Source organism: Salvelinus namaycush, chromosome 18, assembly GCF_016432855.1.
Source record: "Salvelinus namaycush isolate Seneca chromosome 18, SaNama_1.0, whole genome shotgun sequence".
NCBI classification, from domain to species: Eukaryota; Metazoa; Chordata; class Actinopteri; order Salmoniformes; family Salmonidae; genus Salvelinus; species Salvelinus namaycush.
The window spans coordinates 12830115-12857953 of NC_052324.1; the positions used below are offsets into that span (position 1 = coordinate 12830115).

At 44.4% G+C, this 27839-nt stretch overlaps 1 protein-coding gene across 1 annotated transcript in view; it reads left to right on the forward strand.

The window, feature by feature from the left end:
- Window positions 1-27839, forward strand: part of cemip2 (cell migration inducing hyaluronidase 2) — an 83675-nt gene that overhangs the window by 11355 nt on the left and 44481 nt on the right. The window contains exons 5-11 of the mRNA XM_039013268.1: window positions 3493-3662; window positions 5961-6149; window positions 7148-7317; window positions 17206-17415; window positions 24668-24873; window positions 25672-25741; window positions 27390-27518. Of these exons, the coding sequence (XP_038869196.1) occupies window positions 3493-3662; window positions 5961-6149; window positions 7148-7317; window positions 17206-17415; window positions 24668-24873; window positions 25672-25741; window positions 27390-27518 (1144 nt within the window). The remainder of the gene's footprint in view (window positions 1-3492; window positions 3663-5960; window positions 6150-7147; window positions 7318-17205; window positions 17416-24667; window positions 24874-25671; window positions 25742-27389; window positions 27519-27839) is intronic.

Here is a 27839-nt window from a genome sequence, read left to right on the forward strand (position 1 = left end):
ATGGATATGCTTGTCATTGGCAAGACCTAAGGAAGAAACTGAATAGAGCTAAGCAAAATCCTAGAGGGAAACCTGGTTCAGTCTGCTTTCCAACAGTCACTGGGAGACAAATTCACCTTTCAGCAGTACATTAACCTAAAACACTAGGCCGAATATACTTTGGAGCTGCTTACCTAGACAACATTGAATGTTCCTGAGTGGCCTAGTTACAGTTTTGACTTAAATCTATAACAAGACTTAAAAATTGCTTTGTGAAGGCATTGTAGCTACAGTAGAAGAAGCTATGCCTACAGTGACATTTGTACCATCAGTATTAGTTAGTATTATTAGAAATGGCCCTGGCAACATTTAAGAGCAGTAGAAGCAGTAGTAACTTCTGAACTGGGCTGTAAAAGTCTTAAATCAGCTTGTTTTGTGTGTGTGGAAACCAGGAATGCCGGGGAAGGCTTGGTTCCACTCACTCACTGCCAAACAACTTGTAGAGCGAAAAGTGCCAAGCCTCCTGGGGAAAGACCGGGCCAATGGTTGGTTACTGATGAGCGAGGGATGAGCCATCGATGGCGGGCGACTGATGAAACCGCAGTGTGGTGAACTGACACATGCATTTTATTGCAGTCAATGGATCTTTACTTATACATTTTAAATGTGTGATTGGTACTTAGTGTTAATGTTTGGTACTTGTGTTAATTAGGCACGAAACTGTTTCATAATTCAAACCAGTCCATATACAGTTGAAGTCGGAAGTTTACAAACACTTAGGTTGGAGTCATTAAACCTCGTTTTTCAACCACTCCACAAATTTCTTGTTAGCAAACTATAGTTTTGGCAAGTCGGTTAGGACATCTACTTTGTGCATGACATTGTTTACAGACAGATTATTTCACTTATAATTCACTGTATCACAATTCCGGTGGGTCAGAAGTTTACATACACTAAGTTGACTGTGCCTTTAAACAGCTTGGAAAATTCCAGAAAATGATGTCATGGTGTTAGAAGCTTCTGATAGGCCAATTGACATAATTTGAGTCAATTGGAGGTGTACTTGTAGATGTATTTCAAGACCTACCTTCAAACTCAGTGCCTCTTCGCTTGACATCATGGGAAAATCAAAAGAAATCAGAAAAGACCACAGAAAAACAATTGTAGACCTCCACAAGTCTGGTTCATCCTTGGGAGCAATTTCCAAATGCCTGAAGGTATCACGTTCATCCGTACAAACAATAGCACGCAAGTATAAACACCATGGGACCACGCAGCCGTCATACCACTCAGGAAGGAGACGTGTTCTGTCTCCTAGAGATGAACATACTTTGGTGCGAAAAGTGCAAATCAATCCCAGAACAACAGCAAAGGACCTTGTGAAGATGTTGGAGGCAACTGGTACAAAAGTATCTATATCCACAGTAAAACGAGTCCTATATCGACATAACCTGAAAGGCCGCTCAGCAAAACTGCCATAAAAAAGCCAGACTAGGGTTTGCAACTGCACATGGGGACAAAGATCGTTCTTATTGGAGAAATGTCCTCTGGTCTGATGAAACAAAAATAGAACTGTTTGGCCATAATGACCATTGTTATGTTTGGAGGAAAAATGGGGAGGCTTGCAAGCTGTAGAACACCATCCCAACCGTGAAGCACAGGGGTGGCAGCATCATGTTGTGGGGGTGCTTTGCTGCAGGAGGGACTGGTGCACTTCACAAAATAGATAGCATCATGAAGCAGGAAAATTGTGGATATATTGAAGCAACATCTCAAGACATCAGTCAGGAAGTTAAAGCTAGGTCGCAAATGGGTCTTCCAAATGGACAGTGACCCCAAGCATACTTCCAAAGTTGTGGCAAAATGGCTTAAGGACAACAAAGTCAAGGTATTGGAGTGAACATTTGTGGGCAGAACTGAAAAGGCATGTGCGTGCAAGGAGGCCTACAAACCTGACTCAGTTACACCAGCTCTGTCAGGAGGAATGGGCCAAAATTCACCCAACTTATTGTGGGAAGCTTGTGGAAGCCAAACACATTTAAACTTAGTTTTTTACAATTGCTGACATTTAATCCTAGTAAAAATTCCCAAAACGTTTGACCCAAGTTAAACAATTTAAAGGCAATGCTACCAAATACTGAGTGTATGTAAACTTCTGGGAATGTGATGAAAGAAATAAAAGCTGAAATAAATTATTCTCTCTACTATTATTTTGACATTTCACATTCTTAAAATAAAGTGGTGATCCTAACTGACCTAAGACGGGGAATTTTTACTAGGATTAAATGTCATGAATTGTAAAAAATTAAGTTTAAATGTATTTGGCTAAGGTGTATGTAAACTTGCGACTTCAACTGTATGTATATATTTACCCTCAACTTCATCCTCATCAGTCAGTAGTTTTGTTTTGTCAATTTGAGTGTGTTCAGGTGTGTTGGACACACCTAGTAATTGGCCACATCTTATCTTAATTGTTTTTTGTGTCTTGAAAGGTGGACTGTTTCAACAGTGGGGGAAAAATGCTTGGAAGAGGTGAAGCCAATTACATTTTTTAAATGGTCATTCCGGCGTCTGCATTGACCTTACAGCATTTACTGCGATGCGGCCTTTTCAGAAGTTAGGGCATTCCTACCTCTTGTGCTTCACAGAGCTGTTGTCAAGGAAGTGAGTTTGTGTTTATTCAGGACGTACAGCTTCCACCTACCTTCAAGGCGGAGCTATATGGAGCCCTCCGCATTGTTAAAAAATTTGGGAGGCACACAGCGATGCGGTACAGAGCTTGATTTGGCGTCCGGAGGCTTTGCAATTGCATCATACCCTCTGTATGGAGCCTCCGGATCACATTGCCAAATCAAGTATAAATCGGCTTGTAGTGAAATAAAATAATATGCTTTGCAGAAAGTATTTTTGTTGCTTTAATAACATTTTTGCGTGGTCTGTATTTTAACCTCTTTCAAACCCATCTGTTTGATAGCATAATAAATGTTGATTGAATTTTGACCATTTGTATCAGTCCAGTGATTATTTTAACCTCTGGATGTGCACAGGGTGAGGCCGGCTCTGTCACACTGGGCTTGGACACACTTTAAACACGTTCTTCCCTTTTTGGTTGTGTCAAAAGCTAAAGATGGGACATTCGTAAATAGGCTTCCTCCTTAGCGAAATGGGTCTCTAACACTATACTTGAAGCATGCTGGTGTAATACATTATGATGCAGTTATGCGTTGTAAGATTTGTCATGAGTATGTATAACCCACTTATAATGTCTTATAGTCAGTCATCCTTATAATTTTATGTATGGAGAGACATAACATAACAATAAACCTTGTTATAAGACAATACAAAGGCTCAAACCATAGTGTTATACCTACCTGTATGCTTTAGGTAAAGTGTTACCTCAATTTCTGTTCAACTTAAAAAAGCTCTCTCTCTCTCTTCTCTTTCTCTCTCTCTCTCTCTCGTGTGTCTGTCTCTCTCTCTCTCTCTCTCTCTCTCTGGTGTCTCTTTCCATAGGCAGGCCTGGGCCTTGGTATCTGTGATTGGTGGAGGGAACGGCTCGTGTTCAGAAGCCGTGCGGGAACATGAGAACCATGACACAGGAGGGAAGGCGCTGGCCCGCCAGAACTTCACCACTGTGGACGGGGTCGGCTTCTCTGTCACAGCCTACAGCGAATGGAAGAACGGTGCGTCATTATAATCAGTTTGGCTGACACTTTTTAAAGCCTGCTGGTATAATGGTTTATAACTTCTTACAAGCATGTATGAGCCACACTGCCTGGTATGGCAACTGCTCGGCCTCCGAACGCAAGGCACTACAGAGGGTAGTGCGTACGGCCCAGTTCATCACTGGGGCCAAGCTTCCTGCCATCCAGGACCTCTATACCAGGCGGTGTCAGAGGAAGGCCCTAAAAATTGGCAAAGACTCCAGCCACCCTAGGCATAGACTGTGCTCTCTTCTACCGCACGGCAAGCGGTACTGGAGCGCCAAGTCTAGGTCCAAAAGGCTTCTTAACAGCTTCTGGCCCCAAGCCTAAAGACTCCTTAACAACTAATCAAATGGCTACACACACTATATTTTTTACTTCAGTTTCTTTTAGTAAATACACTTATTTTTCTTAACTGCATTGTTAGATATTGGCTTGTAAATAAGTATTTCACCTGTTGTATTCGGCGCATGTGACAAATAAAATTATATTTTTTTATTTTTTTATTTGAAAATCATGAGGGCGTTAATATGGAGTTGGTCCTCCCTTTGCTGCTATAACAGCCTCCACCCTTCTGAAAAGGCTTTCCACTAGTTGGAACATGGCTGCAAGTGCATTAGTGAGGTCGGGCATTAATGTTGGGCGATTAGGTCTGGCTCGCAGTCATCCCAAAGGTGTTTGACGGGGATGTGGCCAGGGCTCTGTGCAGGCTAGTCAAGTTCTTCCACACAGATCTCGACAACCATTTCTGTATGGACCTCGCTTTTTGCATGTGGGCATTTTCAGGCTGAAACAAGAAAGGCCCTTCCCCCAAACTGTTGCCACAAAGTTGGAAGCACAGAATCATCTATAATGTCATTGTATGCTGCAGCGTTAAGATTTCCCTTCACTGGAATTAAGGGGCCTAGCCCGAACCATGAAAAACAGCCCCAGACTATTATTCCTCCTCCACCAAACTTTACACCTGTCTATATAAGATTCCACAGTTGATGGTGCATGTCAGAGCGAAAATCAAGCAAGGAGGTCAAAGGAATTGTCCGTAGAGCTCCAAGACAGAACTGTCAAGGCACAGATCTGGGGAAGAGTACCAAAAAAGTTCTGCAGCGTTGAAGGTCCCCAAGAACACAGTGGCCTCCATCATTCTTAAATGGAAGAAGTTTGGAACCAAGAAGACTCATTCTAGAGCTGGTTGCCCGGCCAAACTGAGCAATCGGGGGAGAAGGCCCTTGGTCAGGGAGGTGACAAAGTACCCAATGGTCACTCTGACAGAGCTTTTTTGACAGAGCTTTTCCTCTGACAGAGCTTTTCCTCTGTGGAGATGAGAGAACCTTCCAGAAGGACAACCATCTCTGCAGCACTCCACCAATCAGACCTTTATGGTAGAGTGGCTAGACGAAAGCCACTCCTCAGTAAAAGGCACATGACAGCCTGCTTGGGGTTTGCCAAAAGGCACCTAAAGACTCTCAGACCATCAGAAACAAGATTCTCTGGTCTGATGAAACCAAGATTCAACTCTTTGGCCTGAATGCCAAGCGTCACGTCTGGAGAAAACCTGGCACCATCCCTACAGTGAAGCATGGTGGTGGCAGCATCATGCTGTGGGTGGGGGGGCATTCAGCGGCAGGGACTGGGAGTCTAGTCAGGATCGAGGGAAAGATGAATGGAGCAAAGTACAGAGAGATCCTTGATGAAAACCTGCTCAGGACCTGAGACTGGGGCGAAGGTTCACCTTCCAACAGGACAACGACCCTAAGCGCACAGCCAAGACAACGTAAGAGTGGCTTCGGGACAAGTCTCTCAATGTCCTCGAGTGGCCCAGCCAGAGCCCGGACTTGAACCCGAGCGAACATCTCTGGAGAGACCTGAAAATAGCTGTGCAGCGATGCTCACCATCCAACCTGACAGAGCTTGAGAGGATCTGCAGAGAAGAATGGGAGGAACCCAAATATAGGTGTGCCAAGCTTGTAACGTCATACCCAAGAAAACTCAAGGCTGTAATTGCTGCCAAAGGTGCTTCAACAAAGTCCTGTGTAAAGGGTCTGAATACTTATGTAAATGTGATATTTTAGTTTTTTATCTTTAATAAATTAGCCAACATTTCAATGTAGATTGATGAGGGGGATTTTAGAATAAGGCTGTAACGTAACAAAATGTTACGAAGGCACTGAATATGACTTTTCGTGACTCTAGATCCTGTTCCCGCCATTAGTTCTTTGATATGCAGTAGAAAACCGCTTATGCAACATATCTTATACCACCCATTCTGTGGTCTTCCAGGTTTTCCCATATCTGGGTTCCAGGTTGATGCTGTGGACCAGGTTGTCCTAAACCTGCAAGATGATGTACGCACTTGGCAACCTGGGAACCAGGTTGTGGTTGCCAGTACTGACTACTCCATGCATCAGGCAGAGGAGTTCACCCTCCTCCCATGCCCACGCTGCACCAACAGACAGGTCAGAGTTCAAGGTGAGCGGAAACGAAAGGTGTGTTTGTACATTCATGGGGGCTTTCTTCAATGCTCATATTGAGTATTACTGCTATGACTTTTTTATTTTTAGATGTAGGCTCTTAATTTGAGCCAGTTTGCTACAGCAGGAAAATAATCCTGCAGCAACAGGAAATGTTAATTATTATGTGGACGTTTTTCTAGTAGTTGATACGTTTTTTTGTAAGGGAATGTCAAGTCTGGAAATTACAATCTTCAGCCTTTTTAAACCTCAACTAAGTTTAAAATGTCCTGTATTTCAGGAAAGTCTTTCTGCAACACTGTGTGATCAAATTAAGAGCTAACATATGTATGATATAAAAATATGAATCATGATTTATTTATATATTCTGAGCATTGGTTTTTCATTTCACATCTTCTATATATGACCCTTGGGAAAAGACGGGGATAGTACTTGTTCTTTTTCCTTCATGGGATGGTGCTGCTTAATTATATATTTCACTCCCTCCTTCCCCCTGTTTTCTGCTGTGTGTGTGAGGATGCCATTCATGGTCAGATTGTATATCGTAGAATTGAATTTGTGTTTTTAGCAATAGCAACCAGAAAAAAATGTCCTCATCTGTCTACAGCATGTGTTTATCGGAAGTGTTCTCTCTCTCTCTCTGTGTGTGTGTGTGTGTGTGCACGCGAATGAGGTTGGCACTGGCAGCAGTCGGCTGGTCATATTGAGAGACAATAATGGCAAACCGACAGTGTCAACTCTTTATCTTAGAGTTTGTTTTCATGGTTAGGAGAGGTGCAGAAGTTGTTCTGTTCGGGATTAAAGTCACCCTCCTGGCCCAATTAAATATGCAGACCTACTGTATCATGACAACCATATATTTGGCTGACTGTTGTTAATATGAACACTTAGACATATATTTAAGTGCATACAGCAACTAGTTGTTGCTTTTACTGATATATGACAATGGTATATGCTATAAAAAAGTATGTGTTTTCTTTACCCCCCCCCCCCCAGGGAGGCCCCAGTTTGGCCATGTGGGGGAGATTGTGGACGGGGTGGACATGCGGGCAGAGGTAGCAATGCTCAGCAGGAACATACTCATCTATGGAGAGATGGAAAACGCCTGCTATGGAAACAACTGGTGCCAGTTCTTTGGCCACGACACGTACGGTGGACACATTAAGGTGTGTGTCTGAGTGCTTATGTACCTATGTGTAACTCTGAATATAGGGTCTGTGTTGAATCTTCGGAATGACTGCCCTGCGCATTTAAGCCGGAGTTTATATGCTTATTTAATGCCATTCAGTCTGGTGTAATCATGTTGAAACTTCCCATATTGCTGTGGCAGAGGGTCATTGGAGCATACTGCAGGCACTGATGAGTGAGGGCATTCTGCATTCACACATGACCTGCCACAGCAGGGAGATGTTGATTAGGCACCAAATAGAATAAAACGGACTTAAAACAGGGAGGGACTGTTTCAGTACGTTTTCATTTCTGTTTGCAATTATAATTTTGGGGTTTTCCGTTGAATGCCCGAATGAACACAACCCACGCACCACTCAGAGAGAGAGAGGAGCCCTGGAGAACAACTCTCCCTACTCTTTAATGTTTTGTGTTTAGTATTGTACTCTTTATTTAACCCAACCCCCCCCCCCCCCCCCCCCCCCGGCAGAACACTTACGCAACTCAGACCGATGACATACACTTCCTGATTCATACACCCCTCCCTCACACACATTATCTTTGTCCGTGATGCATAAGCAAAATATTTGCCCTGTATAATGTCTTACGTACATTATTTCTTCTGATGAATACATACAGTTGAAGTCAGAAGTTTACATACACCTTAGCCAAATGCATTTAAACTCAGTTTTTCACAATTCCTGACATTTAATCCTCGTAAAATTTCCCTGTCTTAGGTCAGTTAGGATCACCACTTTATTTTAAGAATGTGAAATGTCAGAATAATAGTAGAGAGTGATTTATTTGAGCTTTTATTTCTTTCATCACACTCCCAGTGGGTCAGAAGTTTACATACACTCAATTAGTATTTGGTAGCATTGCCTTTAAATTGTTTAACTTGGGTCAAACGTTTCGGGAAGCCTCCCACAAGCTTCCCACAATAAGTTGAGTGTATTTTGGCCCATTCCTCCTGACAGAGCTGGTGTAACTGAGTCAGGTTTCTAGGCCTCCTTGCTCGCACACGCTTTTTCAGTTCTGCCCACAAATGTTCTATAGGATTGAGGTCAGGGCTTTGTGATGGCCACTCCAGTACCTTGACTTTGTTGTCCTTAAGCCATTTTGCCACAACTTTGGGAGTATGCTTGGGGTCATTGTCCATTTGGAAGACCCATTTCTGACCAAGCTTTAACTTCCTGACTGATGTCTTGAGATGTTGCTTCAATATATCCACATAATTTTCCTGCTTCATGATGCCATCTATTTTGTGAAGTGCACCAGTCCTTCCTGCAGCAAAGCACCCCCACAACATGATGCTGCCACCGCCATGCTTCACGGTTGGGATGGTGTTCTTTGGCTTGCAAGCATCCCCCTTTTTCCTCCAAACATAACAATGGTCAATATGGCCAAACAGTTCTATTTTTGTTTTATCAGACCATAGGACATTTCTCCAAAAGTACGATCTTTGTCCCCATGTGCAGTTGCAAACCGTAGTCTGGCTTTTTTATGGCGGTTTTGGAGCAGTGGATATACTTTTGTACCTGTTTCCTCCAGCATCTTCACAAGGTCCCTTGCTGTTGTTCTGGGATTGATTTGCACTTTTCGCACCAAAGTACGTTCATCTCTAGGAGACAGAACGCGTCTCCTTCCTGAGCGGTATGACGGCTGCGTGGTCCCATGGTGTTTATACTTGCGTACTATTGTTTGTACAGATGAACGTGGTACCTTCAGGCGTTTGGAAATTGCTCCCAAGGATAAATCAGACTTGTGGAGGTGTACAATGTTTTTTTCTGAGGTCTTGACTGGTTTCTTTTGATTTTCACATGATGTCAAGCAAAGAGGCACTGAGTTTGAAGGTAGGCCTTGACATACATCCACCGGTACACCTCCAATTGACTAAATTGTTTTTATTTTTTTTATTTCACCTTTATTTAACCAGGTAGGCAAGTTGAGAACAAGTTCTCATTTACAACTGCGACCTGGCCAAGATATAAAGCAAAGCAGTTCGACACATACAACCACACAGAGTTACACATGGAGTAAAACAAACATACAGTCAATAATACAGTAGAAAAATAAGTCTATATACAATGTGAGCAAATGAGGTGAGATAAGGGAGGTAAAGGCAAAAAAAAGGCCATGGTTGCGAAGTAAATACAATATAGCAAGTAAAACACTGGAATGGTAGATTTGCAGTGGAAGAATGTGCAAAGTAGAAATAGAAATAATGGGGTGCAAATGAGCTAAATACATAAATAAATACAGTAGGGGAAGGGGTAGTTGTTTGGGCTAAATTATAGATGGGCTATGTACAGGTGCAGTAATCTATGAGCTGCTCTGACAGCTGGTGCTTAAAGCTAGTGAGGGAGATAAGTGTTTCCAGTTTCAGAGATTTTTGTAGTTCGTTCCAGTCATTGGCAGCAGAGAACTGGAAGGAGAGGCGGCCAAAGGAGAAATTGGTTTTAGGGGTGACCAGAGAGATATACCTGCTGGAGCGCGTGCTACAGGTGGGTGCTGCTATGGTGACCAGCGAGCTGAAATAAGGGGGGACTTTACCTAGCAGGGTCTTGTAGATGACCTGGAGCCAGTGGGTTTGGCGACGAGTATGAAGCGAGGGCCAGCCAACGAGAGCGTACAGGTCGCAGTGGTGGGTAGTATACGGGGCTTTGGTGACAAAACGGATGGCACTGTGATAGAATGCATCCAATTTATTGAGTAGGGTATTGGAGGCTATTTTGTAAATGACATCACCGAAGTCGAGGATTGGTAGGATGGTCAGTTTTACGAGGGTATGTTTTGCGGCATGAGTGAAGGATGCTTTGTTGCGAAATAGGAAGCCAATTCTAGATGTAACTTTGGATTGGAGATGTTTGATGTGAGTCTGGAAGGAGAGTTTACAGTCTAACCAGACACCTAGGTATTTGTAGTTGTCCACATATTCTAAGTCAGAACCGTCCAGAGTAGTGATGCTGGACGGGCGGGCAGGTGCAGGCAGCGATCGGTTGAAGAGCATGCATTTAGTTTTACTTGTATTTAAGAGCAGTTGGAGGCCACGGAAGGAGAGTTGTATGGCATTGAAGCCCGTCTGGAGGGTTGTTAACACAGTGTCCAAAGAAGGGCCAGAAGTATACAGAATGGTGTCGTCTGCGTAGAGGTGGATCAGAGACTCACCAGCAGCAAGAGCGACATCATTGATGTACACAGAGAAGAGATTCGGCCCAAGAATTGAACCCTGTGGCACCCCCATAGAGACTGCCAGAGGCCCAGACAACAGGCCCTCCGATTTGACACACTGAACTCTATCAGAGAAGTAGTTGGTGAACCAGGCGAGGCAATCATTTGAGAAACCAAGGCTATCGAGTCTGCCGATGAGGATGTGGTGATTGACAGAGTCGAAAGCCTTGGCCAGGTCAATGAATACGGTTGCACAGTATTGTTTCTTATCGATGGCGGTTAAGATATCGTTTAGGACCTTGAGCGTGGCTGCGGTGCACCCATGACCAGCTCTGAAACCAGATTGCATAGCGGAGAAGGTGCGGTGGGATTCGAAATGGTCGGTAATCTGTTTGTTGACTTGGCTTTCGAAGACCTTAGAAAGGCAGGGTAGGATAGATATAGGTCTGTAGCAGTTTGGGTCAAGAGTGTCCCCCCCTTTGAAGAGGGGGATGACCGCAGCTGCTTTCCAATCTTTGGGAATCTCAGACGACACGAAAGAGAGGTTGAACAGGCTAGTAATAGGGGTTGCAACAATTTCGGCAGATCATTTTAGAAAGAAAAGGTCCAGATTGTCTAGCCCGGCTGATTTGTAGTGGTCCAGATTTTGCCGCTCTTTCAGAACATCAGCTGACTGGATTTGGGAGAAGGAGAAATGGGGAAGGCTTGGGCGAGTTGCTGTGGGGGGTGCAGTGCTGTTGACCGGGGTAGGGGTAGCCAGGTGGAAAGCATGGCCAGCCGTTGAAAAATGCGTATTGAAATTCTCAATTATAGTGGATTTATCGGTGGTGACAGAGTTTCCTGTCCTCAGCGCAGTGGGCAGCTGGGAGGTGTTCTTATTCTCCATGGACTTTACAGTGTCCCAGAACTTTTTTGAGTTTGTGTTGCAGGAAGCAAATTTCTGCTTGAAAAAGCTAGCCTTGGCTTTTCTAACTGCCTGTGTATATTGGTTTCTAACTTCCCTGAAAAGTTGCATATCACGGGGGCTGTTCAATGTTAATGCAGAACGCCATAGGATGTTTTTGTGTTGGTTAAGGGCAGTCAGGTTTGGAGAGAACCAAGGGCTATATCTGTTCCTGGTTCTAAATTTCTTGAATGGGGCATGCTTATTTAAGATGGTGAGGAAGGCATTTAAAAAAAATAACCAGGCATCCTCTACTGACGGGATGAGGTCAATATCCTTCCAGGATACCCGGGCCAGGTCGATTAGAAAGGCCTGCTCGCTGAAGTGTTTCAGGGAGCGTTTGACAGTGATGAGTGGAGGTCGTTTGACCGCTGACCCATTATGGATACAGGCAATGAGGCAGTGATCGCTGAGATCTTGGTAGAAAACAGCAGAGGTGTATTTAGAGGGCAAGTTGGTTAGGATATCTTTGAGGGTGCCCGTGTTTACGGCTTTGGGGTGGTACCTGGTAGGTTCATTGATAATTTGTGTGAGATTGAGGGCATCAAGCTTAGATTGTAGGATGGCTGGGGTGTTAAGCATGTCCCAGTTTAGGTCACCGAGCAGCACGAGCTCTGAAGATAGATGGGGGGCAATCAGTTCACATATGGTGTCCAGAGCACAGCTGGGGCAGAGGGTGGTCTATAGCAGGCGGCAACGGTCAGAGACTTGTTTTTAGAGAGGTGGATTTTTAAAAGTAGAAGTTCAAATTGTTTGGGTACAGACCTGGATAGTAGGACAGAACTCTGCAGGCTATCTCTGCAGTAGATTGCAACACCGCCCCCTTTGGCCGTTCTATCTTGTCTGAAAATGTTGTAGTTAAGGATGGAGATTTCAGAGTTTTTGGTGGTCTTCCTAAGCCAGGATTCAGACACGGCTAGGACATTCGGGTTGGCAGAGTGTGCTAAAGCAGTGAATAAAACAAACTTAAGGAGGAGGCTTCTACTGTTAACATGCATGAAACCAAGGCTATTAAGGTTACAGAAGTCATCAAAAGAGAGCGCCTGGGGAATAGGAGTGGAGCTAGTCACTGTAGGGCCTGGATTCACCTCTACATCACCAGAGCAACAGAGGAGGAGTAGGATAAGGGTACGGCTAAAAGCTATGAGAATTGGTCGTCTAGGACGTCCGGAACAGAGAGTAAAAGGAGCAGGTTTCTGGGGGCGATAAAATAGCTTCAAGGTATAATGTACAGACAAAGGTATGGTAGGATGTGAATACAGTGGAGGTAAACCTAGGCATTGAGTGATGATGAGAGAGATATTGTCTCTAGAAACATCATTGAAACCATGTGTGGGTGGTGGAACTGAAAGGTTGGATAAGGTATAATGAGCAGGGCTAGAGGCTCCACAGTGACATAAGCCAATAAACACTAACCAGAACAGCAATGGACAAGGCATATTGACATTAAGGAGAGGCATGCTTAGCCGAGTGATCATAAGGGTCCAGTGAGTAGTGAGGTTGGTTGGGGTCACAGCGATTCAGACAGCCACCCGGGCCATGAGAGCAAGCTGGCAGAGGATGGAGGTCTGTTTTTAGCCACCTCGTGCGTTTCCGTCGGTAGATTAGTGGGGTTCCGTGTGGTAGACAGCTAACGATTAGCGGGCCGCAGATGGGCGTTCAGGTTACGTCGCGACGGAGGGGCCAGTTGGATAACTCCCTCGGGCAGATAACGTCGGTAGTCCAGTCGTGAAGGCCCTGTGGGGCTCTGCATCGGCAGTAAAACGGGTTCGGATAGGTGATTGTAGCCCAGCAGTGGCTGATGGAACTCTTCAGCTGGCTAGCTCCGGAATAATTGATGTTTGCTCCGGGACCGACGTAAGCCAATAGTCACTCGGATAGCAGCTAGCTAGCTGCAAGATCCAGGTGTAAATGTCCAGAGCTTGCGGTAGAAATCCGGGGATATGGAGAGAAAATAGGTCCGGTATGCTCTGGTCTGAGTCGCGTTGTACAAAACTGGCGATAGCTTTTCGAGCTAAAGGATAGCTGATGACCGCCAACCGTGGTTAGCTGAATACTAACGTTAGCCAGTGAACTGGCTAGCTTCTGTTGTGGATTTCAGATTTGAGGTGAATAATATATATTTTTTTTAATTGGTGAGGCGGGTTGCAGGAGAGTGTTTGAAGTTGAGTTTTTAGAAAAAATATATATAAAAAGATATGCGAAGAAAATATGTAAATATATACACTGCTCAAAAAAATAAAGGGGACACTAAAATAACACATCCTAGATCTGAATGAATGAAATATTCTTATTAAATACTTTTTTCTTTACATAGTTGAATGTGCTGACAACAATATCACACAAAAATTATCAATGGAAATCAAATTTATCAACCCATGGAGGTCTGGATTTGGAGTCACACTCAAAATTAAAGTGGAAAACCACACTACAGGCTGATCCAACTTTGCTGTAATGTCCTTAAAACAAGTCAAAATGAGGCTCAGTAGTGTGTGTGGCCTCCACGTGCCTGTATGACCTCCATACAACGCCTGGGCATGCTCCTGATGAGGTGGCGGATGGTCTCCTGAGGGATCTCCTCCCAGACCTGGACTAAAGCATCCGCCAACTCCTGGACAGTCTGTGGTGCAACGTGGCGTTGGTGGTTGGAGCGAGACATGATGTCCCAGATGTGCTCAATTGGATTCAGGTCTGGGGAACGGGCAGGCCAGTCCATAGCATCAATGCCTTCCTCTTGCAGGAACTGCTGACACACTCCAGCCACATGAGGTCTAGCATTGTCTTGCATTAGGAAGAACCCAGGGCCAACCGCACCAGCATATGGTCTCACAAGGGGTCTGAGGATCTCATCTCGGTACCTAATGGCAGTCAGGCTACCTCTGGCGAGCACATGGAGGGCTGTGCGGCCCCACAAAGAAATGCCACCCCACACCATGACTGACCCACCGCCAAACCGGTCATGCTGGAGGATGTTGCAGGCAGCAGAACGTTCTCCACGGCGTCTCCAGACTGTCACGTCTGTCACATGTGCTCAGTGTGAACCTGCTTTCATTTGTGAAGAGCACAGGGCGCCAGTGGCGAATTTGCCACTCTTGGTGTTCTCTGGCAAATGCCAAACGTCCTGCACGGTGTTGGGCTGTAAGCACAACCCCCACCTGTGGACGTCGGGCCTTCATACCATCCTCACGTTGTCTGTTTCTGACCGTTTGAGCAGACACATGCACATTTGTGGCCTGCTGGAGGTCATTTTGCAGGGCTCTGGCAGTGCTCCTCCTGCTCCTCCTTGCACAAAGGCGGAGGTAGCGGTCCTGCTGCTGGGTTGTTGCCCTCCTACGGCCTCCTCCACGTCTCCTGATGTACTGGCCTGTCTCCTGGTAGCGCCTCCATGCTCTGGACACTACGCTGACAGACACAGCAAACCTTCTTGCCACAGCTCGCATTGATGTGCCATCCTGGATGAGCTGCACTACCTGAGCCACTTGTGTGGTTTGTAGACTCAGTCTCATGCTACCACTAGAGTGAAAGCACCGCCAGCATTCAAAAGTGACCAAAACATCAGCCAGGAAGCATAGGAACTGAGAAGTGGTCTGTGGTCACCACCTGCAGAACCACTCCTTTATTGGGGGTGTCTTGCTAATTGCCTATAATTTCCACCTTTTGTCTATTCCATTTGCACAACAGCATGTTAAATTTATTGTCAATCAGTGTTGCTTCCTAAGTGGACAGTTTGATTTCACAGAAGTGTGATTGACTTGGAGTTACATTGTGTTGTTTAAGTGTTCCCTTTATTTTTTTGAGCAGTGTATATACACGGGACACGACAAGACGAGGACAAAGGACGTCCGACTGCTATGCCATCTTGGAAATGAAGCCAATGATGTCAATTAGCCTATCAGAAGCTTCTAAAGCCATGACATAATTTTCTGGAATTTTCCAAGCAGTTTAAAGGCACAGTCAACATAGTGTATGTAAACATCTGACCCACTGGAATTGTGATACAGTGAATTATAAGTGAAATAATCAGTCTGGAAACAATTGTTGGAAAAATTACTTGTCATGCACAAAGTAGATGTCCTAACTGACTTGCCAAAACAATAGTTTGTTAACAAGAAATTGTGGAGTGGTTGAAAAACAAGTTTTAATGACTCCAACCTAAGTGTATGTAAACTCCCGACTGCATGCATGTTTTTCCATTCTTCAACAGATCAGTCAATTGTAACTGTTAAATATAGCAATCAATAGATCAACACAATCATAATAGTACACAGTCAAAAGTTTGGACACACCTACTCATTCCAGGGTTTTTCCTATATTTTTCCTATTTTATAAATTGAGGTAGTCACCTGGAATCCATTTCAATTAACAGGTGTGCCTTGTTAAATAGTGGAATTTCTTTCCTTCTTAATGCATTTGAGCCAATCAGTTGTGTTGTGACAAGGTAGGGTTGGTATACAGAAGATAGCCCTGTTTGATAAAAGACCAAGTCCATATTATGGCAAGAATAGCTCAAATAACCAAAGAGAAACGACAGTCCATCATTACTTTAAGACATGAAGGTCAGTCCATCCAGAACATTTCAAGAACTTTGGAAGTTTCTTAAAGTGCAGTCGCAAAAACCATCAAGCGCTGTGATGAAACTGGCTCTCATGAGGACCGCCACAGGAAAGGAAGACCCAGAGTCACCTCTGCTGCAGAGGATAAGTTCATTTGAGTTAACTGCCTCAGAAATTGCAGCCCAAATAAATGCTTCACAGAGTTCAAGTAACAGACATCTCAACATCAACTGTTCAGAGGAGACTGCGTGAATCAGACCTTCATGGTTGAATTGCTGGAAAGAAACCACTACTAAAGAACACAAATAAGAAGAGACTTGCTTGGGCTAAGAAGCACGAGCAATGGACATTAGACCAGTGGAAATCTGTCCTTCTGATCTGATTAGTCCAAATGTGACATTTTTGATTCCAACAGCCGTGTCTTTGTAAGATGCTGAGTAGGTGAATGGACGATCTCTGCATATGTGGTTCCCACCGTGAAGCATGGAGGAGGAGGTGTGATGGTGTGGGGGTGCTTTGCTGGTGACACTGTCAGTGATTTATTTAGAATTCAAGGCACACTTAACCAGCATGGCTACCACAGCATTCTGCGGTCATAGCCCGTCCCATCTGGTTTGCGCTTAGTGGGACTATCATTTGTTTTTCAACAGGACAATGACCCAAAACACACCTCCAGGCTTTGTATGGGCTATTTGACCAAGGAGAGTGATGGAGTACTGCATCAGAAGACCTGGCCTCCACAATCACCCGACCTGAACCCAATTGAGATGGTTTGGGATGAGTTGGACCGCAGAGTGAAGGAAAAGCAGCCAACAAGTGCTCAGCATGTGTGGGAACTCCTTCAAGACTGTTGGAAAAGCATTCCAGGTTAAGCTGTTTGAGAGAATGCCAAGAGTGTGCTAAGCTGTCATCAAGGTAAAGGGTGGCTACTTTGAAGAATATAAAAATATACTTTTTTAGTTCCATATGTGTCATTTCATAGTTTAGTTGTCTTCTATTATTCTACAATGTTGAAAATAGTACGAATAAGAAAAACCCTTGAATTGGTAGGTGTGTCCAAACTTAAATATATGTGTGTGTGTGTGTGTGTGTGTGTGTGTGTGTGTGTGTGTGTGTGTGTGTGTGTGTGTGTGTGTGTGTGTGTGTGTGTGTGTAAACATAATATGATACACAGCGAAACGTACTCTTCGCTCTCTCTCCTCTATCCCATTTCGACTCAGATATTTGGGAATTTTACCTCGGTGCACCTGTCCCACGTGGAGCTGAGGAACATGGGGCAGCAAGAGAAGGGCCGCTACCCGGTCCACTTCCACCGCTGTGGGGACGTGGACCGACGAGGGGGCTACCGGGAACCAACCTACGTGGACGGCCTCTCCATCCACCACTCCTTCTCCCGCTGCATTACCATCCACGCCACCAACGGCCTGCTGGTTAGTGTGTGTGGTGCACGTACACTACTGTTCAAAAGTTTCAAAAATGTCCTTGTTTTTCAAATAAAAGCACTTTTTTTTTGGTCCATTTAAAATAGCATCAAATTGATCAGAAATGCAGTGTAGACATTGTTAATGTTGTGAATGACTATTGTAGCTGGAAACAGCAGATTTTTTATGGGATATATACAGTGGGGCAAAAAAGTATTTAATCAGCCACCAATTGTGCAAGTTCTCCCACTTAAAAAGATGAGAGAGGCCTGTAATTTTCATCATAGGTACACTTCAACTATGACAGAAAAAATGAGAAAAAAAATCCAGAAAATCACATTGTAGGATTTTTAATGAATTTATTTGCAAATTATGGTGGAAAATAAGTATTTGGTCAATAACAAAAGTTTATCTCAGTACTTTGTTATATACCCTTTGTTGGCAATGACAGAGGTCAAACGTTTTCTGTAAGTCTTCACAAGGTTTTCACACACTGTTGCTGGTATTTTGGCCCATTCCTCCATGCAGATCTCCTCTAGAGCAGTGATGTTTTGGGGCTGTTGCTGGACTTTCAACACGGACTTTCAACTCCCTCCAAAGATTTTCTATGGGGTTGAGATCTGGAGACTGGCTAGGCCACTCCAGGACCTTGAAATGCTTCTTACGAAGCCACTCCTTCGTTGCCCGGGCGGTGTGTTTGGGATCATTGTCATGCTGAAAGACCCAGCCACGTTTCATCTTCAATGCCCTTGCTGATGGAAGGAGGTTTTCACTCAAAATCTCACGATACATGGCCCCATTCATTCTTTCCTTTACACGGATCAGTCGTCCTGGTCCCTTTGCAGAAAAACAGCCCCAAAGCATGATGTTTCCACCCCCATGCTTCACAGTAGGTATGGTGTTCTTTGGATGCAACTCAGCATTCTTTGTCCTCCAAACACGATGAGTTTTTATCAAAAAGTTCTATTTTGGTTTCATCTGACCATATGACATTCTCCCAATCTTCTTCTGGATCATCCAAATGCTCTCTAGCAAACTTCAGACGGGCCTGGACATGTACTGGCTTAAGCAGGGGGACACGTCTGGCACTGCAGGATTTGAGTCCCTGGCGGCGTAGTGTGTTACTGATGGTAGGCTTTGTTACTTTGGTCCCAGCTCTCTGCAGGTCATTCACTAGGTCCCCCCGTGTGGTTCTGGGATTTTTGCTCACCGTTCTTGTGATCATTTTGACCCCACGGGGTGAGATCTTGCGTGGAGCCCCAGATCGAGGGAGATTATCAGTGGTCTTGTATGTCTTCCATTTCCTAATAATTGCTCCCACAGTTGATTTCTTCAAACCAAGCTGCATACCTATTGCAGATTCAGTCTTCCCAGCCTGGTGCAGGTCTACAATTTTGTTTCTGGTGTCCTTTGACAGCTCTTTGGTCTTGGCCATAGTGGAGTTTGGAGTGTGACTGTTTGAGGTTGTGGACAGGTGTCTTTTATACTGATAACAAGTTCAAACAGGTGCCATTAATACAGGTAACGAGTGGAGGACAGAGGAGCCTCTTAAAGAAGAAGTTACAGGTCTGTGAGAGCCAGAAAGCCCAGTTTTATTGCTTCTTTAATAAGCACAGCAGTTTTCAGCTGTGCTAACATAATTGCAAAATGGTTTTCTAATGATCAATTAGCCTTTTAAAATGATAAACTTGGATTAGCTAACACAATGTGCCATTGGAACACAGGAGTGATGGTTGTTGATAATGGGCCTCTGTACGCCTATGTAGATATTCCATAAAAAATCTGCCGTTTCCAGCTACGATAGTCATTTACAATATTAACAATGTCTACTCTGTATTTCTGATCAATTTGATTATTTTAATGGACAAAAAATGTGCTTTTCTTTTAAAAACAAGGGTATTTCTAAGAGACCCCAAACTTTTGAATGGTAGTGTATAATAATAATAATACATAGTGCTTTTCTAAAATCCAAAGACTGTGTGTGTTTTAGGGATGGGCACGGTTATTTGAATATCTGAACGGACGTTAGTATTCAATTACTTGGGAGAGTATTCATTGTTTTTATATAGCCTAGGCCTAGTTTTATGACTTTTTTTATGAGTGCACCCCATAAAGACACACCGGTAGCCTATACACGTTTCACATGTGTAGCTTGTTGTTATGTCGGTCAATCAAAATGGTGTTACATTGAGGCTCCATGTGTAACAAGTAAAGTGGGAGATTTCTAATCAATGCAAAACTGAATTAAAATGATGGAATTAAATTGACTAAATGAGGAGTAGGCTACAATGATCAACCTACAGGTAGGCTGTTGTTTCATATGAATGGAGTTGTTTTAGACAAGGACTGGTAGCACAGCAAAATAGCCTCAATTAGCATTTCTACTTAAGCCAGCTAACTTAGCTGGCACAGTTCTCCCGCTGTGTCTCTCTGTCTCTCCCTCTCTGTGTGTGTCTCTCTCTCTCTCTGTGTCTCTGTCTCTGTCCCTCTGTCTGTCCCTCTGTCTGTCTGTCTGTCTGTCTCTCTGTCTCTCTCTGTGTCTCTCTCTGTGTCTCTCTCTGTGTCTCTCTCTCTCTCTCTCTGTCTGTCTCTTCTCTCTTTCTGGCTTTCTCTCCTCTCTGTGTGTCTGTGCCACACACACACACACATATACTGTTTTCACATAGGATTTACAGAATCTTGCCTGTAAAAAATTGTGGGCAATGTTTATATGACCCCCTTACAAGCCAGCCCATTTTACCACATTCTTGCCTGCATATGCCTTTTATACCTTCCGTGCACATGCCGGTGATGAGTGTTAGTAGTGATGTGCAGATGTGGTTGGTCTTCTTTTTTAATTAATCCATTGAATTTTAACCTTCAAAAATGAATCTCACATTTTAAGTCTTGTGAGCGGAAACTTGAACGGTGTGAGAATTTTGTGCAACTTCCGGGGCGTGTTTACAGTGAACACTGAGGCTGTACCCTTACAGTTTTAGACAGTAGCCAATAGGCTATTGTGGCTATTTGAGCATAATGGAGACCTACCAACAATGCCAATGGAGCGAATCCCAGAACATTTTCACAGAGAAATAGCTTTTGATATCTATGATATAGCCTACAGTAGCCTACATGTGGTGTTTAATGCAGGCCTACATTGCATGAAGGGCTTGATATTAAGTGATAATGTTTTACTTGATCTGTAACACCATGGGCCAAATAGGTGACTGTAAATTGTATTGTGTTGTATGATGCATGAAACCACTTTATATAAAAATAAAAAAAGTAATTATTATTACCATACAGAGAATTAGACAATGGAGACTACCCCTCTGCCTATTGGCTTATTTGCATAATTCAAGCCTGTCCCAAAATACAACACTACCCCTTTAAGTCTTTTTACCTTACTTGCTTTTCAAAGACAGCTTGAAATGTAGCCTACATGTTTTGTGCTCTTATAGGAAGCAGTAATTCCCCATTTGCTAACCTATATATATCTATAACTGGGCAAATAACTTGATAACTAGCAAAGAATATCAACAAATGTGCACACGCATAGCTCGGGTGAAAGACCGCTTATGGGCCTCCCCCCTCCAATAGAAGTCTACTTCATTTCACTCTGGCACTGCCTACAACAAGACTCATTCTTGCAAAGTTAGATCTGTTTTGGTTTGTTGCATTGAAAAGGGGCTGATATAATGTTGATTCGATCACAGAAAAAACGTTGATATATATATATATATATATATATATATATATATATATATAGTACAAACTAATGGGGTGAACTCTAACTTCTATCTCTTGCATCTCTGGGTGCGACACAGCGTTTCTTCTGCATGGCAGAAGAGGTGTGCAGCCGCGCACACAGCTTAGAGGGAACATTGGACAAGACACATACCCGATCACAGTCAACATACATACTTTTGTATATATAGTGTATGTGGACACCCCTTCAAATGAGTGGATTCGGCTATTTCAGCCACACCCGTTGCTGACAGGTGTATAAAATCAAGCACACAGCCATGCAATCGCAGTAGACAAACATTGGCAGTAGAATGGCTTTACTGAAGACCTCAGTGACTTTCAACGTGGCACCGTCATAGGATGCCACCTTTCCAACAAGTCAGTTCATCAAATTTCTGCCTTGCTAGAGCTGCCCCGGTCAACTGTAAGTGCTGTTGTTGTGAAGTGGAAACATCTAGGAGCAACAGGGACTCAGCCACGAAGTGGTAGGCCACACAAGCTCACTGAACGGGACCGCTGAAGCGCATAGCGCGTAAATATCGTCTGTACTCGATTGCAACACTCACTACCAAGTTCCAAACTGCAACGTCAGCACAAAAACCGTTCATCGGGAGCTTCATGAAATGGGTATCCATGGCCGAGCAGCCGCACTCCAACCAGACAAAAGGAACACCTACGTGAGAATGCTATTCATTGACTACAGCTCAGCGTTCAACACCATAGTGCCCACAAAGTTCATCACTAAGCTATGGACCCTGGGACTAAACTCCGCCCCTGCAACTGGATCCTGGACTTCCTGACGGGCCGCCCCCAGGTGGTAAGGGTATGTATCAACACATCCGCCACGCTGATCCTCAACACGGGGGCCCCTCAAGGGTGCGTGCTCAGTCCCCTCCTGTACTCCCTGTTCACTCATGACTGCATGGCCAGGCACGACTCCAACACCATCAAGTTTGTCGATGACACAAAAGTGGTAGGGCTGATCACCGTGAACGATGAGACAGCCTATAGGGAGGAGGTCAGAGACCTGACTGTGTGGTGCCAGGACAACAACCTCTCCCTCAATGTGATCAATACAAAGGAGATGATTGTGGACTACAGGAAAAGGAGGGCCGAGCACGCCCCCATTCTCGTCGACAGGGCTGCAGTGGAGCAGGTTGAGAGCTTCAAGTTCCTTGGCGTCCACATCACCAACAAACTATCATGGTCCAAACACACCAAGACAGTTGTGAAGAGGGCTGCACCATTGAGAGCATCCTGACTGGTTGCCTCACTGCCTGGTATGGCAACTGCTCGGCCTCTAACCGCAAGGCACTACAGAGGGTAGTGCGTACGGCCTAGTTCATCACTGGGGCCAAGCTTCCTGCCATCCAGGACCTCTATACCAGGCGGTGTCAGAGGAAACCCCTAACAATTGTCAAGGACTCCAGCCACCCCAGTCATAGACTGTTCTCTCTGCTACCGCACGGCAAGCGGTACCGGAGCGCCAAGTCTAGGTCCAAAAGACTGCTTTTACCCCCAAGCCATAAGACTCCTGAACCTCTAATAAAATGGCTACCCAGACAATTTGCATTGCCCCCCCTCCCTCTTTTACACTGCTGCTACTCTGTTTATTATCTATGCATAGTCACTTTAACTTTACCTACGTTACCTACATATTACCTCGACTAACCGGTGCCCCCGCACATTGACTCTGTACCGGTACCCCCTGTATATAGCCTTGGTATTGTGATTATACTGCTCTTCTTTAATAATTATTTGTTACTGTTTATTTTTTACTTAACACGTATTTTTTAAATTAAAACGGCATTGTTGGTTACGGGCTTATAAGGTCTACTACACCTGTTGTATTTGGCGCATGTGACAAATACAATTTAATTTAATATAACAGAATATAATGCAAATAATATTTTTTCTACACAACTTGTGTCACGGGAACGTGTGGAACCGCTGTCATACAAACTGGCTCTAACCAGAATAGAAAGAGGAGTGGGAGGCCCCCGGTGCACAACTGAGCAAGAGGACAAGTACATTAGTGTCTAGTTTGAGAAACGGACGCCTTACAAGTCCTAAACTGGCAGCTTCATTACATAGTACCCGCAAAACACCAGTCTCAACGTCAACAGTGAAGAGGCGACTCCGGGATGCTGGCCTTCTAGGCAGTGTTCCTCTGTCCAGTGTCTTGTTTTCTTTTGCCCGTCTTAATCTTTTCTTTTTATTGGCCAGTCTGAGATATGGCTTTTTCTTTGCAACTCTACCTAGAAGGCCAGCATCCCAGAGTCGCCTCTTCACTGTTGACGTTGAGACTGGTGTTTTGCGGGTACAAGTTGTGTGGGAAAAATATTATTTGTATTTAATTTTATTATTTCATATTCTTAGCTTACTATAAAATATATGTGTGTTAATTGTGATCAGGGTAGGCTAAGTGTGTCTGGTCTGTTTATTTAACAAAATAACTAGGCCTATTGATTGATTTAATGTGCATTGTGCCGCCAGTAACATAATTAAAGTATGCCATTCAATTATTTTATTGATCTTATAATGTTTCTTAGGACCTGCCTTTTGTGATGGTACATATTCAATGGATTGAATTAAAATAGATATCGTCCCACATCTACTCTTACTTCTAAACTTGCCGGCATGTACACGGGAGATATAAAAGGCTCATCTCGACAAGAACGTGGTAAAAATGGGACTGTAAGCGTCCCGAGTGCATCGCAAAGCTTGCTGTGCCAATAGAGATCCTGGTTCGAGTCCAGGCTCTGTCACAGCCGCCCGCGACTGGGAGACCCATGGGGCGGCACACAATTGGCCCAGCGCCATCCGAGTTAGGGGACGGTTTGGCCGGCAGGGATGTTCTTGTCCCATCGTGCACTAGCGACTCCTGTGGCGGGCCGGGCACAATGCATCCTGACACGGTCGCCAGGTGTGCGGTGTTTCCTCCGACACATTGGTGCGGTTGGCTTCCGGGTTAAGCGGGCATTGTGTCAAGAAGCAGTGCAGCTTGGCTGAGTTGTGTTTCGGAGGATGCACGGCTCTCGACCTTCGCCTCTCCCAAGTACGTACGGGAGTTGCAGCGATGAGACAAGACTGTAACTACCAATTGGATACCACGAAATTGGGGAGAAAATGTTTTTTTATTTTTATAAATTGGACTGTATGAAATGGGTTTAAAAAAAACATGAGCAGGTTTCTTTTTACAGGCATCATACCATAAAGTAAAGGGTATATGAAAGGGATAATAGACTGTCACACACCGGCTCCTGCTGTCCAGATATCTGAAGAAAAAAAAAATCATGAATTTATTCGAATAGCGAAACCATTTCAAATGCCCATCCTGTGTGTGTGTGTTTGTGAGAACTTGGGAAATGAGGACCATGTGATGCTGGTCTTTAAACAAATTAATCTAAAATGTGTTGATTGAAGTGAATCGACCAACATTCAGCTCCAAGCTGATTTCATGCTCTGCTCCAGTAAACGTTTCCTCTTTACTCCTGTCTCTGTGTAACCTTTCCCAAATGTTTCCCCTTCCCAGGTGAAGGACACTGTAGGCTATGACACCCTGGGTCACTGTTTCTTCCTGGAGGACGGGATAGAGCAGAGGAACACGTTCTTCCACAACCTGGGTTTGGTGACCCGACCGGGAACGCTCCTGCCCACCGATCGCAATGAGACCATGTGCACCAGCATCCGAGACAAAGTGTACAAGAACTACAACCCTTCACCGAGCATGGAGTGCAAGTAAGACACAGAAGAGACTTGTCTGGCCATGGATAGAAAGAGTGAACAAGTGACAGAGGGGAATAGTAGAGGAACAGAAAGCAAGTGAAGAGGCAGATATTTGAAAAGATAATGGCTCAAAATGAAAGAGTTATAAAGCAGAGGTATATACTGAGTAGACTGACCAGGTGAATCCAGGTGAAAGTTATGAGCCCTTATTGATGTCACCTGTTAAATCCATTTCAACCAGTGTAGATGGGCCAGCATCCCTGTGGAGTGCTTTCGACACCTTGTAGAGTCAATTGAGGCTGTTCTGAGGGCAAAAGGGGGTGCAACTCAATATTCGGAAGGTGTTCCTAATGTTTTGTACACTCGTGTGTGCGTGCGTAATGAGTTAGATGAAGTGTATGTGCGGCTTTATTGGACAGGCCTACCGTGAGAGAAGACAGAGAGGTCATGTCCTCTGTGTGAGAGTGATAGGGCTGTAGTAGTCTTGTCCCTGCAATAACAACCACCCCGCTGCATGGGATGTGTTTGTGTTTCTGGGGGAGGTTGAAAAGGAGGTCTGTTTGGGGAGCAGCAGGCGCTGTATTTGCAGGAGCGTGTGTGTTGGCAGACCTGTCCCTGTACAGGATTTATGTGGGAGAGGTGGATTATTCCATGGATAACAGGAGTCAGGGTTCTGTTTCTGCTTCATATTAAATTCATATATCCTGATACTAACAATCACTCACGCCTGGAGACATCTTCTTTAATGCCCGTCCTCCTCCCTGTGTGTGTGTGTGTGTGTGTGTCTTGGTGTGCGTGTGTTTGTTCTAGGGCAGTGTCTACGTTTTGGATTGCCAACCCCAATAATAACCTCATAAGCAACGCTGCTGCTGGCTCCCAGGTAAGACTATAATGATGTACGCCAACCCACCAAAGCAACCACTGTTTAATGGAATGAATAGCAATTAGCAGGGCACTGATGCTGTTTATCTGGTCCGGTTGTATTGCTCCCCTCATCTCAGACATTAGTCATTATAATTTTGATCTAATGGATGGTCAGTCCTTGTATCCATAGCTCCGTCTATGAATTTGAGCGGTTACGTAACTCCAGGCCATCGCTCAGCCGTTTATGGCATTTCGTTGTTTTTTTTAAATTCCGAACTGCAGCTTTACGGTTTAGCAACTCATTCGGATGTAAAACTGTGGCTTACCGGTTCATCTCATGTGATCTGGGGAGATATTGTCTTCCTACTCTTACATCAACAGCAATAAACTATGACTTGAACTGGGGGGTAAAGTTGAACATCGTTACCCTACTGCTCAAGTTCAGGCACAATTGTGTCAATGTGTAAGCGCAGTACTCAATGACAGTCTTAGTGCTCAAGGATCATTCTTTTTTTCTTCACCTCATTGTCAAAGCCACATTATTGTCCCCCACAATGAAATTCAAATAAAATGTTATTTGTCACATGTGCCGAATACAACAGGTATTACTTACTTACAAGCCCTTAACCAACTATGCAGTTTTAAGAAAAATACCAAAAATAAATAAATAAAAGTAACAAATAATAAAGAGCAGCAGTAAAATCACAATAGCGAGGCTATATACAGGGGGTACCGGTACAGAGTCAATGTGGAGGCTATATACAGGGGGTACCGGTACAGAGTCAGTGTGCGGGGGCTCCGGTTAGTTGAGGTAATTTAGGTAATTTATACATGTAGGTAGAGTTCTTTAAGTGACATGCATAGATAATAACAGAGTAGCAGCAGCGTAAAAGAGTGAAGGGGGGGGCAATGCAAATAGTCTGGGTAGCCATTTGATGTTCAGTAGTCTTATGGCTTGGATTTAGAAGTGTTTAGAAGCCTCTTGGACCTAAACTTGGAGCTCCAGTACCGCTTGCCGTGCGGTAGCAGAGAGAACAGTCTATGTCTAGGGTGGCTGGAGTCTTTGCCAATTTTTAGGGCCTTTCTCTGACACCGCCTGGTATAGAGGTCCTGGATGGCAGGAAGCTTGGCCGCAGTGATGTACTGGGCTGTTCGCACTACCCTCTGTAGTGCCTTGCGGTCGGAGGCCGAGCCGTTGCCATACCAGGCAGTGATGCAACCAGTCAGGATGCTCTTGATGGTGCAGCTGTAGTACCTTTTGAGGATCAAAGGACCCATGCCAAATCTTTTCAGTCTCCTGAAGGGGAATAGGTTTTGTCGTGCCCTCTTCACGACTGTCTTGGTGTGCTTGGACCGTGTTAGTTTGTTGGTGATGTGGACACCAAGGAACTTGAAGCTCTCAACCTGCTCCATGAGTCACATGTGATATCTCAGACACCAATTGAGGAGTCACATGTGATATCTCAGACACCATTGGCCCGATTTTGACACTACTTGGGTGAATGATGCATCTTGCCATAGACATCTGACATTTACAAAATTACACTGATTGGCTCAAGGAGGGGGGCGCTGCATCATTCGTAGTGACGACATGTTTACTGTTGCCTTGTTTTGTTCTCCTTTTTCTCCCTTCTCTGCCACCCCTCCCCCATGTCATCCTACAGGATGCAGGGATATGGTATGTGTTCCACAGCTCATCCACAGGGGACTCTCATGGGCTGGTTCCAGAGACCCGGGCAGAGCTGACCCCTCTGGGGATCTTCTACAACAACCGTGTGCACTCCAACTTTAAGGTACCACTCACTGACAGCACTGTGTGAAAGACAAACACACTGCGGTTCTATGTGGCTTAGCTGGTAAAAGCATGGCGCTAGCAGCGCCACGGTCTTGGTGTTCAATTCCTGCAGGGATCACATATACAGTTGAAGTTGGAAGTTTACATACACCTTAGCCAAATACATTTAAACTCAGTTTTTCACAATTCCTGACATTTAATCCTAGTAAAAATTCACTGTTTTAGGTCAAACTATAGTCTGGCTTTTTTATGGCGGTTTTGGAGCAATGGCTTCTTCCTTGCTGAGCGGCCTTTCAGGTTATGTCGATATAGGACTCGT